This window comes from Populus trichocarpa, chromosome 1 (genome assembly GCF_000002775.5).
Source record: "Populus trichocarpa isolate Nisqually-1 chromosome 1, P.trichocarpa_v4.1, whole genome shotgun sequence".
Lineage (NCBI taxonomy): Eukaryota > Viridiplantae > Streptophyta > Magnoliopsida > Malpighiales > Salicaceae > Populus > Populus trichocarpa.
This window is the reverse complement of record NC_037285.2, coordinates 36,341,231-36,355,764: the sequence shown is the minus strand read 5'-3', so window position 1 is coordinate 36,355,764 and position 14,534 is coordinate 36,341,231. Positions and strand designations below refer to the sequence as shown.

At 32.2% G+C, this 14,534-nt stretch overlaps 2 protein-coding genes across 2 annotated transcripts; one reads left to right on the top strand and one right to left on the bottom strand.

Moving 5' to 3' along the window:
• The first annotated feature begins 1,329 nt into the window (after positions 1-1,329).
• Positions 1,330-2,765, top strand: LOC7487842 (peroxidase 31). The gene is made up of 2 exons (XM_002298480.4): positions 1,330-1,469; positions 1,554-2,765. The coding sequence occupies exon 2, from the start codon at positions 1,618-1,620 to the stop codon at positions 2,578-2,580; it is 963 nt and encodes a 320-aa protein (XP_002298516.2). The 5' UTR covers positions 1,330-1,469; positions 1,554-1,617; the 3' UTR covers positions 2,581-2,765.
• Positions 2,766-8,051: 5,286 nt separating this feature from the next.
• LOC7496819 (ferredoxin-thioredoxin reductase catalytic chain, chloroplastic) lies at positions 8,052-12,245 on the bottom strand. Its single transcript, XM_002299987.4, has 6 exons — positions 11,984-12,245; positions 11,802-11,914; positions 11,173-11,222; positions 10,977-11,048; positions 8,718-8,778; positions 8,052-8,302 (listed from the first exon to the last, which is right to left on the bottom strand). The coding sequence occupies exons 1-6, from the start codon at positions 12,093-12,095 to the stop codon at positions 8,258-8,260; spliced, it is 453 nt and encodes a 150-aa protein (XP_002300023.3). The 5' UTR covers positions 12,096-12,245; the 3' UTR covers positions 8,052-8,257.
• Between the last annotated feature and the right edge of the window lie 2,289 nt (positions 12,246-14,534).

The following is a 14,534-nucleotide window of genomic DNA, read 5'->3' as shown; positions in this document are numbered from 1 at the left end:
TACAGTTTGCAAATTATGTTGATTGTTTCCTCTGCTCCGTGCCGCCTTGTAAATGCCCACCGCCATGCTCCTCCAGCGCCGACATCTTGCTCTTTTCACGCTCCGATATCAACCTCTTTCCCAATTATTGAGAGAATAGTCACGTGCTTCTCTCTCTTCTGACTGTCACAGTTCCTCTCCACTTATGGGCCTCAAATCAATCCTCCATTAGCAAATAATTGTTTGGGCTTTGTGAGACAAACCCATCAACACAACTCTAACTAGTCTCCTGGGCTTGGCCCAATCATAGGTTATCACAGCTAGTAAGATTGGATGGAAGGTTTAAATGGCTGGATTGCCCTTTATTGTGATCTTTCCTCTTCTTTTATAAACGTGTTTTATATTTTTTTTTCTTATTTTTTTCGTAAATTTTATTTATTTATTAAGGTTTACTTATAAATAAATTAAAAAATTCAAAAGATACAAAAATCCAGCAATAATTCATAATTGTTTTCTTATTCTTGACTTTATAAAACAAAACATTTTTCCTAAATAGAAAACATCAACTGGTAAATTAATTATAAGATGGGCTAGAAAAGATTAAAAGAATACAATAAAAATTCAAAAAAAAAAAATTCTTACTCGATTCTCTAATTTTTTTACTTTATAAAATAATGTAGAAAAAATCCTACATAAATAATTTGAAATTAGTTATGTATGATTTTTTTTAAAAAATTCCAATGATAATTAAATAAAAAATAGTAAATAATTTTTTTATTAGTTTTTAGAATTTGTGTTCAATTTTATTTTATATGAAATTAGAATCAATACAAATATGAGGAAAATTGATTTGACAAAATTAAAGGAATTCCTGTTTTTAATGAACCAAACCACATGCATGCATCCTTTTACTAAAATTAAAATACATCCATATATTTATACTTATAAAAAAATCTATACCAGTGCTTAATGAATAATTAATAATATTTTATCTATTATTTTTTTGTAATTTGCTTTAAAAACATATATCAAAATAAAAAATAAAAAAAATACATTATTAAAAAAATAAAAAAATTTTAAAAATAACTAATAGGATATTAATCAAGTACCGTTAAATTACTCTAATAATAATACTAAGAAGATGTTTGAAAATATAATTGCAGTCGCTTTTTAAAATATTTTTCACTTAAAAATATTTTAAAATAATATTTTTTAGTTTTAAAAAATAATTTTTAGTTTTAAAAAATTATTTTTAATATCAATATATTAAAATAATTTAAAAATATTAATTTAAATTATATATATATATATATATATATAAAACCTAAAAACACTCTAATCTCTCTTCTATTTTTATTTAATGAGAGGGAGGCACGCAATGTACTCATCTTAGTTGGCGTTCCTTGGAGCATGCATCCCGTGATTGGTGGTGAAGAGAGTGGCGCGTGCTCCCTCTTCTCTCTCTCTCACTCAAAAGCCAGAAGTAAAAGGTTTAGTAAAATACTGCCATCTACCCCAGTCCCTTGAGTACTTTCCCATTCAGAATAACACTTAGCTGCTTGCTCATTTTGCAGCTAAAAAGCGCCGCCACACCACCACCAGGCCCCCTTTCTCTCTGGAGAAGGAGTAATTAGCAGCATGGCAATGCCAAAGGAGCGATTTTTCCTTATTCTCATTTCCTTCTCTTCTCTCATATACCCCTCCCAGTCCAGACTCTCCTACAACTACTACTCCAAATCCTGTCCAAACTTCAACAAAATCATTCAAGAAACAGTAACCAGCAAGCAGATCACCAGCCCCAGCACCGCAGCTGGCACTCTCCGCCTCTTCTTCCATGACTGCTTACCCAATGGCTGCGATGCCTCCATCCTCATCTCCTCCACCCCTTTCAACTCCGCCGAGCGTGATGCTGACATCAACCTTTCCTTACCCGGCGACGCCTTCGACCTTGTCACTCGCGCCAAGACCGCCCTCGAGCTCTCCTGCCCCAACACCGTCTCCTGCGCCGACATCCTCACCATCGCCACCCGTGATCTCGTAACCATGGTCGGTGGCCCTTACTACAATGTCCTCCTCGGGCGCAAAGATTACCGCATCAGTAAATCTTCTTATGTTGAAGGAAATCTGCCAAGACCCACCATGCCTATGTCTAAAATTATCAGCTTGTTTGCTGTTAAAGGTTTCAGTGTCCAAGAAATGGTGGCACTGAGCGGTGCTCATACAATTGGTTTCTCTCATTGCAAGGAGTTCAAGAGTTATTTGTATAACGACACGCATTATAATCAGAGATTTGTTCAGGCGTTGCGAAATGCTTGTGCGGATTATCCAAAGAACCCAACTCTGTCGGTGTTCAATGATATAATGACACCAAATAACTTTGATAATAAGTATTTTGATAATTTGGGTAAAGGGTTGGGGCTATTAGAGTCAGATCATGGGTTATATAACAACCCAATGACAAATCCTTTTGTGGAGATTTATGCCAAGGATGAGAAGAAATTCTTTCAGGATTTTGCAAGAGCCATGGAGAAGCTAAGTGTTTATGGGATCAAGACTGGGAGGAGAGGCGAGATTAGGCGCAGGTGTGATGCCATTAATTAACTCACCCCTCTCTTTTCCATATTTTTAATTATTGATTGTGATTGAGAAGAGAGTGATTTTAGATGATGCATGGTGTTTTGTTTTTCCTATTACAATTCTTTCTTTTTCTTGATAATCTATGTATACCAATGTTTGCACCAGTTGGAGGAGCATGATAATTTATATGATATCAAAGCTTTATTATATATTATTTCAGTCTCTGTGAAAATTGCTTGTGCTTTTGGTTCTGCTTCATCTCTGTATTCCAATATGAGAGTGGCTAGAGTTGTTGCCTGCCATAATTCCTACTCAAGCTAAACTAATTTGAGCAGTATTGATGATGGTCTGGCCAAAATTTCTGCCCCAGCCCACCTGCAACTCTTAAGTCCTTTGAATGTCGACGGATTTAAGCCCCGACATGGTGCCCGGAAGCCCTCTCTGGTTAATAATAAGGGAACTGCTATTGGCATATCCGCCGTGCTCTTTCTCTCGATCTGCGTCTTTTAGGGACTTCATCTATCTGTCATATTTCAAGTTTAATTCAATAATTTGAAGTTGAACTGTGAAAGAAATAAAATAATGAGGAGTTAAGATGTTATTGTGCATTAAATCATATCTATTCAAGTTGAATTAAAGATTTAGATTTAATAAACATCATGGCATGATAGGATCTCAATCTTCTCATTAAATTTTGTCCAAATAAAAAATAAATTAATCTATAAAATAATTGCTTCGTTTCAGAGACCAGATTCTATAAACCCAGAGTGACCTCCCTCTCTCCCCCCCTCGTCCACTTCACTTCCTGATTGCCAAATTCTACATTCCACTCTTTACATGTTCTTTTTCTTGTATCCTTTTAATAATAGGCTTTCTTGTCTCTAGATTGTGTTGTTTGGTAATAATCTTAGACCAAGGTTTGTTTATTTGATTGCTAGTTGGCTATATGGTTTGGTAGTTTGACCATGTTTTGTTTAGCATGAAATTAATTTGTATGCCCGCACTATGTTGTGGGGGACCTAGTAAAAAAAATATTGTTCAGTGTTGTTAACCTTGAAAATAAAATCGTTTTGAAAATTTTTTGGAGGTCAAGAAATTCTTCAGCATAGGCATTAACCTACAAAATACATTTGTTTTGAAATTTTTTCATCATGATAAATTTTTCTATTGATGTATGTCTTGTCTATCTTAACCAATTTAACTAAAATCATTGTTTATGTTGAGAAATAAACATTTTATGATTGTTAAAGCAAGTATCAAAATAGTATGTTTATATTTTGAAAACTTAAAAAATCATAAATGTGATAAAAATATGTTTAAAATATATTTAAAAATTATAATAATAAAACACCCATTTTAATCAAATTTTCAACATTTTATTTTTTTTTTAGTTTTTTTTTTTTTTTGTTTAACGTGGGTGTCCGGGCCAGCTTGCGCGCACCTCGACTAATCCCACGGGCCCTGAAGTTAACGATCATGTAAGCCTCCAGTGGCCATCATATGAGCAACCACAGGGCTCGAACCTGAGACCACAGAGGGGGCAAACCTCTTGGTCCCAAACTCTTACCACTTGGTCACCACCTAGATGGTTAATATTTGTAGTAGTAGTAGATAATATTATTATTATTATTATTAGCAGCAGCAGCAGCAGTAGTATTTTCATATTAGATAAATAATAATTGGAAAAAAAAATTATTAGAATTCAATTAAAAATTTATAATAGTATTTAAAAATCATGTCAAAAATGAAGAGTGAGTGATTCTAGTAAACATTTTTGGGAGGGTAAAAAAAACAAAGAAAAAAAGGGAAAAAACTAAAAAGAAAAAGAAAATGAAAGAGCAAAGGGCTAGGTTCAGCACTTGGTCCAATAGTTTCTTTTGAATGTCTCACAAACTTATATATATTTGACTTAACTCCTAGTTTTTCAAATAAAATACGCTTCACATTGTATCAGATTCCATAATCTTTAAGCATGATAAGTTCAATCTCATACCTTTTCATATCTCATATAGAATCTCATCAATATATTTTATTAGAAACCTAATTTAAAGGTAAGCGATAAGTTATACGGCATAACCTAAAAAAAATGATGGAATGTCTAAATAGCTCATCACGGACCGTACCATATCCAATATAATACAATTTCTCCTTTCAATAACTTCATTATGTTGTGTTGCTCCAAGAGAGGTACATTGTGAAATAATCCTAACTTTGTTTAGATAATTTAGAAATTCTTGGCTTAAATATTTACCATTTTGATCTAGTCGAATTATCTTGATATTTTTTCTAGTTTATTTTTCAACTTCCCTTCTAAATTCTTTAAACATTTTAAATGATTATGACTTTAGTTTCACCAAATACATATAATCATATCTAGAATGGTCATAAGTAAATGTGATGAGATATATATATCCATTTATAGCACAAATCATTATCAGTCCATATACATATGTATTAGACCTAACAATTCATTAAGTCTTTCGCTTTTTTCAGTAAAAAAGTATTTTGATCATCTTACTTAATAAACAAACTTCACAAGTTTCATATGACTCATAATCAATATGATCAAAATATTATTTTTTTATGTAACTTGATGATTCTCAGTTTATTGATATGATTTAATCTACAATATCATAAATAACATGAATATTGATTATCTAATTTGTTTTTTATTGTTGTTTATATTGAACATAGATATTTTTAAATCAAGTATATACAAATAATTTGTATAAATATCAAATCTTTAATAAACATTATTATTATATAAAGAGCAACATTTTCTATCGATAATAAATTTAAATACATCCAAAGCTAAGTAAGAAATGAATATGATATTTATAGAAAGTACTAAAACAAAATAATAATTATCAAGTTATAGTATCAACCCACTTGAAAAAGTTAAACAATAAATTCCTATAATTAATGCAGTAACTCTTGCTCATTGCCAACACATAGGTCCACTTTGTCTTTACACAATCGTTTATTTTTCTTTAGTTATTGCACAATATTGCAAATATGATAACCATATCTTATATTCAATACCCAAAAACTAGTATGTGAAGTAGAAAGATAATTTTCAATCATAAACAAAAATGAGTGTTCATAGATAAACCTTTTGTTTAAAGCAGAACAATTCTTTAGAGGTATCATTTTGCTATTATAATCCTTTTTTCTCTTATTAAATTATTTTTCTCAACCAAAAAATATAATTTTTTTAGCAATGTACTTCGTCTAATAAAAATCAAAAGCAATCTAAATAAATATCCAAAAGACTTTAGACAATCTAGAATAAGGATAAAAAAAAATGCATCTTTTTAATTAAAACTTCATTATCCTATTAAAATGATTCATTTATTGATAATTTATTTATTAGAATATTTATTTTTGAAGCAAAATATTTTCAGAATCATGGAAGAAAATTTTAATAAAAAAGTTTTTGTTTTCATTATTATGCCTGGATGTATTAAGAAATATAAAAATAATATACAACTTTTTTTAAGTCTGTTTTTATATGTAATCATGTGATAATAAATAAAAATTGCACATAGAAGACAAAAAGATAAAATCAAAGACAAATCACGAAGGGATGCACAAAATAAGTGATTGATAATTAAAAAATATTACACATAAAAAACATATAAAATCTAAGAAAAAACAAAGACATATCACGATAGGATGCACAGAATAAATGAGTGGTAATTAAAAAAAACACTAAAATCTTATTAAAAAAACCAAATATAAATTGAATAACACTTAATCAAATGAAATTAAATAAAAATGAGAAAAAAAATCATAATGAGCTTGATAAACAAATGTCAAGTGCCTAGGCTTGCATGGTTTAGCATACCCAACCATAAAAAAAAAAAAAAAATCACATGTTTAGGATTGCAAGGCCAAGTTTACAAATCCTTTTTTTTTTTTTTCCAAAAAAGTAAATATATGTTGTACCCCTCTTATTTCTTTTTTAAAAAAGCCAATGATAGCTTGTCTGCTTGCCTAGTTTTGACTATTATGTTAAAGAATAATATAAATCATATTTTAAAACCTCACCTAACAGCTTAAGCTATTGGGTTGAAATGATTTTTTAACATGATATCAGAGCCTTGAAGACCAAGTGATCAAGAGTTCGAATCTCACCATCCTTATTTATTTGATAAAAATTAAGCACAAGGTAATGTGAGTATGTGCAAGTTTCAAGCTCAAAGGCTTTTCACTTGAGGGAGTGTGTTAGAGAATAATATAAATTATATTTTAAGACCTCACCTAACAACTTAAACTATTGGATTGAGATGGTTCTTTAACATATCAAAAAGGTGGTCAGAAAATCAAGTTAGTGTTTTTTACCAAAAAAATAAACTTATTTTTATGCAAAAACACAAAATAAACATCCTTATAACCACTAAACCACAACTCAAAACACCTTTAATTTTTTTCAAAAATACAAAATCAAACCAGAAAAAAAATTCTTTTTTAACTCCAATTTCCTTTTTTCAACAAGATAAATAATAGAAAAAAATACCTCAATAAAACTTTTTTTTTTCAAATTGAATATGTTGACATCAAGAATAACTTTTTTTTATTGTCAGAATGTGCAAACTAACAACTTTTTCTTTTATTCTTTACTTTCTAATGAGTTTCTCTCTCCTCTTTCAAATAAAAAAAATAACAAAATAAAAATTTAGACAAAAACTAAAATTCAAAAACACTTGAGGGATAAGGAATGTAAAACAAAGTCAACGTAGAATATAAAAACTAAATATAACTTTTGCAGGTGAATTTTAGATAAGCCATCCAATTTTATTTTATTTTTCTCAGTATGATCCTTATTTTTTTTTAATTATATCCTAACAGCACAAATTAAAACCACATCTCATTAAATTGACCTCCAATTAAACTCTAAAATCTTATTAAAACTTTAATATCTCAAGGAAATATAAATAATAGAAATTATCAACAGAAAAAATACAAAAAAAAAGGATGAAATAAAAAAATTGATAATCAAATTAAAAAAAAATCACTGAGAAAAAACACACTGAAAATAATCGCATTGAAACTACACGTTTTAATTTCTTTTAATAATTAATAATATTTGGTGCGCATTGAGAAAGCCTAAACGCCATCTACAACCTTACTTGAAACGGCTTGACAAGGTTTTAGAAATCATCTTGTAAAACAAACTCACAGACTGGCTGGTCTATACTACTGTATGGTTTCTGGGTTTTTACCTCGGGGATTGAAGCTATCTGGATGTGGTTTAGGTCCTTTAATAGGACTACTCTTTCAAATAGCAAAATCATCTGACTACCTTCATCACCTACCCACAATGTCCCAAAATTTATGGAAGAATAAACCCGGGATGCCATACCTGGAGCTTTCACAGACCCCATACTGAATGCAGCCTCAACGATTTCTTTAGCTGTGACGAGGCCAGTAATTTAGGGCTCATCTCCTATGATAGGCATGTAACTTTCCTATGAACATCCTCTATTCGGATATATGTCAACAAGTCATTGCCATGCAAAAGCTTTTGTGGAATATGTCAGGGGTACAGATTCAGAACTCAGATGTCTTTTTTGCTCTCTTTTTTTCCCTTCCAATTAGCAAGTATAGCATATGATATACATACACATGATAAGTACAGAATGTTTATGCAAAATGCAAAGCGATAACTCATTAAGTGAGCAATTCAATACACAAGACGTCACATATTTGCTGTGGTTTCCCTGATTTCTTCCAATGAGATTGTCTGCAAACCAAGAAAACCATCAAATTGCATTAGAAGTGGGAAAATGAAAAACTCAAGTCATTTTTTTTATGAAAAAAGAAATCCTACTAGAAAGAAAAGTGTACAAAAAAATTATTGAAACATAAGACATCTTCCAATCCAACAAAACAAACACAATGGAAGTGGTTAAAAGTCCCTTATAACAAATTGTTTTATTATGGTGTCGGCTATTTTGTGGTGCATGCAAAAAACTGTGGGTGTTATGTACGCCTGAAATGTTCCTCAATTTTGAGATTCTTATCATGACTCTCACAAATAAGAAAAACAAAGAAACTCCATTCACTTATAAGGATTACAACAGCCACTTCAAAATTTTCAAAACATTATATTTGAGAGGCTAATTAGTAATAAACCAAAATAAGGTATTTAGAATTACCTGATCCTTTCCAGCAAAATCATTATCTGGAGTGAGAAAGAGCATGCAGTGGCACTCCTTCCTGCAGCATGAAGAACTGGTTAACAGTAAAAAAATTCATGCATCGGACAAATAGATGAATGCCAATTTGACATAAGAACAAAGAAGACATTACCTCTCTCAAGCAAAGTTCAGGCTAGTATAGAGTTCAAAATTATGTCTTGCAAGAATTTAGATGTCCTTTATGCATATGGATAACATGTCAAAGAAGGGCACAAAGGAGTTTTTCTTTAGCCAAGACAAAAGATCAGCACTTTAACCCTAGAATGCATTTTGATATCTTAAGCAGTTATGTTTATGAAAGGAGTTATTTGTATAAGCATATTACATGTTGAAATTCAACTGTTTTTCAGGGTTTTCTTCTTGTAAGTTCTAGGCCGCAAGAAGTTTCAAGGGCGAAGATCTACACATTTTCCACGGTGCTATTAATATCACCAAAACATGATGGTGATTATATAGAGGCTGCTACAATCAGTACCTAATTAAATCATGGAAAGGAGCAGTCCTGCTAACATGAAGTGTCAGCTAAGCATTCAATTCACTTGATTGAAACCTTTTCCTTCATCCCTTTCATTTGGTTAATACCTTGACCAAAGTACAAAGATGAAAAATTGCAACATATATAATCCGGTACATCCTTTAAAAGCTATGGTCAGTGCTTGGCTTAAATTGACAGTAGCATCTCAAGGCTGTTTAACAACATGTATCCTCTTTTACTCTCTGATCTATCCAAGAATACATAGTTTTAAGGAAAGTTGTTGGTAAATGCCAATTATTGTCAACTTCAACCATATCACTAGTTAGGACCCATTAATGCTCTTGATTGCAAATACAATCCAACCAAACTTCCAGTATGTGATTCCAATCAGTGTATCACAAAATTCCACTCAAATTAGTTTAAAAATCTGTTATTGATATTACATTTGCTAGACTAAGCATTCTTTATTATGAGTAATACATTGCCTAATAACTATCTTAAGCAAAGTTTCCGCCAATAATCATCCACTCAACATGACAGGAGATGGGTGTATCCTTGTCATCCACCCTAATCCAGTTTTTGTACTCCTCTTCAACCTCCTCATAATTGAGAAAGAGTAGTGGAATCAAGCTCATACCTGTGTGGCTCTTGGGTTGGGGATCTCTGCAAGACCTTAACGTAAAGGGTACCAGATCAAAAGCAAAAGCAAGAAGATACAAAACCATCTCACTATTTCTTGCAGATCCCTTAGACCACTTAATTTTCCTTAACTATGAGGATACCAACCAAGCAACCATGTTACCTCCCATAGTATCTCCTCAATAACCCAGGGGCATACTTCCTCTAATTCAATACTAACAAAATAATTTCTGCTGCATAAATAGTTGTCATTCACTAACACTTATCTTGGTTCAGAAACTATCTTCCCACTATAAAGATACTTAACTTCCAGGCTCCTATATTTACAAAATTGACTCCAGTAATCCTTTTGCTTGGATTGTGGGGAAGGTAGAAGTTCTTTCTCTCATTCTCATCCTCCAAAATGGTTGCTAATAAGATAGATGTTCTGTCTAAGTTCTTTAGAGAGGTGGTCTTTAAGCATACCCCAAGAGCTGCAAATTCTATAGCAGATGATTTGGAAAAACAGGGCATTAGGAGAGTATCTGACTTGGTAGCATGGTTGTGATGGGGCAATCAATTAATTTGAGCAGATGTAGAGGTGCTATGCAGGTGCAGTTGGTTGTTCTTGCTATCCTGCTATGGTACTATCCTTCCCACGTGTTGCCTATTGTGATGGGAGATTAGTATGCTTGTTTTTTAGGCGAGCATTTTCTTGAGTTTCTACAAACTAATATTTGATTTCAAGGATAGTGACTTGTGGTAAGCATGCTCTAGATGCCCGGCATAACCATCATTGCTGCTGCTATAATGAAGTGGATTCATGGTATGTGCTACTGTCTTTGTAGTTGAATCTAGATTGGCCATGGGTATAATTTTTTTTTCCTTCTAATAAAAATGGTGATTTACCAAAAACAAAAAAGATAAAGAAAAACTGTTCACCTCAATAAATTACCAGAGGGAAAAAGTTTAAATGCTCTCATGCCAATTGTCAGGCACCCACTAGATGGAGAAAAAAGACATTCATGCACAGTTGTTTCCTAAAATGATCTTGGAAGCATTGCAATTACCAACAGTCATCTATTTAAAGATATACTAGTTCACACAGATACAGGTATATCTACCTCTCTCTCATGGGAACACATGGACAGTTCCAAAAGCCCTGCCCAGCCTCTGCAGCTTTGTCATCATAATGCCTGTTCACCATAAAATCAAGCTTGGACAGTTATGACAGGACATAATCAACCCCGTGAGATCACTAGAAGTACAAATTAAATGCTGATAATTCTGAACCAAATAGCATGATGTAGAAAATATTACCTGCAGGGGCAAAGAGGTGCACCCAGTGAATCCTTATGGTCAGCCAACCCCTGTTTACATATCAAAATGGTTTTGCAAATTGTCAGTTTAATCTTATTCAACTAATAAAACAGTAGGGTGGAGAATCAAAAGTCAGCAGAGAAATCATAACACAAAAGGTCAAATTACAGCATCCGCTTTTCACGAGCATAGTTCATTCAAAAATCAAAACTCAACAGAGAAAGCATAACCAAAGAAAATCAACTTACAATATTTCAATAACGCACCAACTAGATTTCAGACGTTCACCAAAATGGCTCAGCCATATCAGAAGAGCACTCAGACAAGTGCACCACAGGGAAGCGATTCATTTTAAATGCGGACCACAAACATGATCATAGAGAGTCATGAATAATCAGTTCCAAATCTCAAGCAAACCATTTTCCAAAGCCACACCATAGGAGTTAGAGATTGACTTAAGCATTGGAGGGATGAGGGGAGGATTTTATTCTAGTGATTCTAGTGGAAAAGCACTTTTAACGCCCATATAATTAATAGGTAAAAAAGAAGAGGGAAAAACATAATTAGCGAACAAATTAAGTAAGTGGTAGTGTAATAAAGAAGAGAGGAATATTGATAATCGTTGTTACCTTAATGACAACAGAAGTGACTCCTTTATCGACGCAGAAATAAGTTCCGGATTTACGAGCATACTGCTCCGAGAACTTCCTCATTATCTCCACCGACTTATCCGACGGTTCCACTGTATATACATAAATAATAAATCAAATTAGCACCACCAGCAGCGGCAGCAGAAAAGAGAGGAAGGTACCTTTAGATGCTCGAATTACGGAGCGGAAAGAAGGGGTTTTGGGCGGGCAAGAAAAGCAGGAGGAGGAAGAAGAAATGCCACAAGTGGTGGCGGTGGAGCAGCTCCAATTCATCTTTGATTTAATCTATTACTTTCTTACGCCTCCTATTTCCCTCTTTTTTTTTTTAATTACTCTCCTCACCTCTGGTTTGAACCTTTATTTCCCGAATCCTGATCCAGTGAGTCTGAGGATATATATTATATATGTTTTATTTTTTGTTTTGATTTCACATTGCGTGCCCGCCACTCGTTGTAAATATCGGCTAGCAAATTACACCAACCACACCCCTTTCAGTTGGGTCGCCTCTTTTTTTCTTTTTCTTTTTCTAAATAAAAAAATAACATTTCACTCAACCAAGCATCACAAAGCCATATCCTGTAATATTTATCAATTATTATTATCAATACTATTTGAGGTATAAAACGTAAACCATCTTAATTCTTTTTTTTTTTCATTTAATTTCTCTTTTTTATTGTTTTTTTTTTCAACAACCCCAACTCTATTTTTTTCATTCAAGTCCTTTTTTATTATATTCTTTTTTAATTCAAGTCTTTTTTTTTAATTAGGTGATTTTACTTCCCATTTAACAAACCTCAATCTTTTTTCTTCCTTTCAAGGCTTGAATTTCAAAGAGTTTGTAAAGACCTCCCTCAATTTCACAAATAGGAGTAACATGATATTAGTACTATAACACCATAAAAGACAAGACCTCAATAAATATTAAAGAAACAACATTAAAAAAAAAAAAAAAAGAGAGAGAGAGAAGAGAATTTTTACAAAGGAATATCCTTACCTATAAAGACTTGCACTATGGGTTAGTGATCAACACAATTCTAAAGAACCACTATTAATCTTCTGAACCATATAATCCATATACGATGGCTATATAATTGAGATTTCTTAAAAGCATAGCTTTTTCCTGTACTATATGTTATGAACAAAGATGGTTCACGTAGAATAATATTTAATAGTTTTAACCAAGTAAGGAACGTAACTGAGACATCAACTCAATCATTTTCAAGTAATGGGCTTCTCACTCAATATGGGTCATCGACTAGGGTTTTTTGATGTGTCAACAAAAACCTATAACTCTTATACAATGCTCCTTTGAAAGACCTAGGAGAAAAGTTTTTATTTGATAATAAGTAGTTCAAAAAAGGGAGGAAAAGAAAAACCATTGTCAGCCTTCCCACTAGATTAAGCAAAAGGCATGCTTTTGAAGGTTCGTGTAAAAACATTTGTTATGAACTGATTTTTATTACCATTTGTTTATGTTCTCATAACACTTCCCTATGCAATGTCATAGTCTAAGATTGATTTTAGATCAACTGTCAATCATGTCAAGTCTTAATAGCCTTCCATATCTAATAAAGAAAAAGAAGGCATAGATTACTAATTTAATGACCAAGTAAGTTCTATTAATCACTATGTTTGGTTTTTTACATGTCATTTATAAAATTAAGCTTACCCCTTCTTTTTATTTTTTATTATGGAAACTAGTGATTTCACCGTCTCTAAAAACTATACCCTTTGTTGTTGTAAAAAACTAGGAAGTCTTATACACCAAAGCTGCTGGAATTTCTCCATACTTGTAAAATGCAACCATCTCAAGTTGATTTTACATATCAAAGTGATCCTACTAAAGTATTGGAGGAAACCCCTCATGTTTCCAATCACTATTAAGAGCTTCTCTTAGTTATAGAGCCTCCTAGAGTACCCCATTCTCTAAGTTGAAGGTGTGCCTAAGCCTTTAGAAGCCACTTTTATAAAAACATGAAGTAACTCTAATGAGGAGTTTGAGGAAGTTCAATAACAGCTCAAGTTTGTCATAAAAAATAAAAAACCATTTAAGATCATCGTATTAAGAAAGCCAGATTATGGTACTGAATATGGTGGCAAAGATATAAAGGTTACTAAAGTAGTAAGAAAATAATACTCTTTTGATATTAAGAGAGTTAAAAAAAAAAAAAAAACCTTCGACCAGTTAATACATGAAGAGAGGGTTAATCTCATTAACAATCACACCATCCTCATTGTTGACAATTTTAAGGAGAATAAGTGTTTTAAATGGTATGACTTCTAGAAAGATGACACAAACAACTGTATAGTCTTCAAAAACCAAATCTAGAATATTCTTGAATCTATATATATTCATGATCTATATAAGAATATGAAAGTATATGATAAATCATTCTCTAAATTCATATTAGTAATTGTTACCCCCAAGTTTGATGGGCTTCTTGGCAAAAAAGAGCTTTAAAAGGCAATGGTTGATCAACCATGATAAATATTAGTTAGTCATGAATGTTAGTACTAAGAAGAGATACATAAAGCATGGAAAAGTCAAAAGAATGGCATGATAGGCACAAGATATTCCTTGTAATAAGCTGTATAAATACTTTAGATACCATACAATTCTTCTAAAAGAGTGAATACTTGAGGGGAAAAGGTGAGCAAGTAGTAGCTCAGCAACAAACCAATATTTAGCCTTAAAAAACCAACTAATAATGA

Bases quoted from the DNA above. Each gene is read 5' to 3' on its own strand.
- LOC7487842 (XM_002298480.4), top strand. From the start codon at position 1,618: ATGGCAATGCCAAAGGAGCGATTTTTCCTTATTCTCATTTCCTTCTCT.
- LOC7496819 (XM_002299987.4), bottom strand. From the start codon at position 12,095: ATGAATTGGAGCTGCTCCACCGCCACCACTTGTGGCATTTCTTCTTCC. The intron at 11,915-11,983 runs GTACCTTCCTCT...ATGTATATACAG, and splicing joins CGTAATTCGAGCATCTAAAG to TGGAACCGTCGGATAAGTCG. The intron at 8,303-8,717 runs GTAATTCTAAAT...CTTGGTTTGCAG, and splicing joins ATTTTGCTGGAAAGGATCAG to ACAATCTCATTGGAAGAAAT.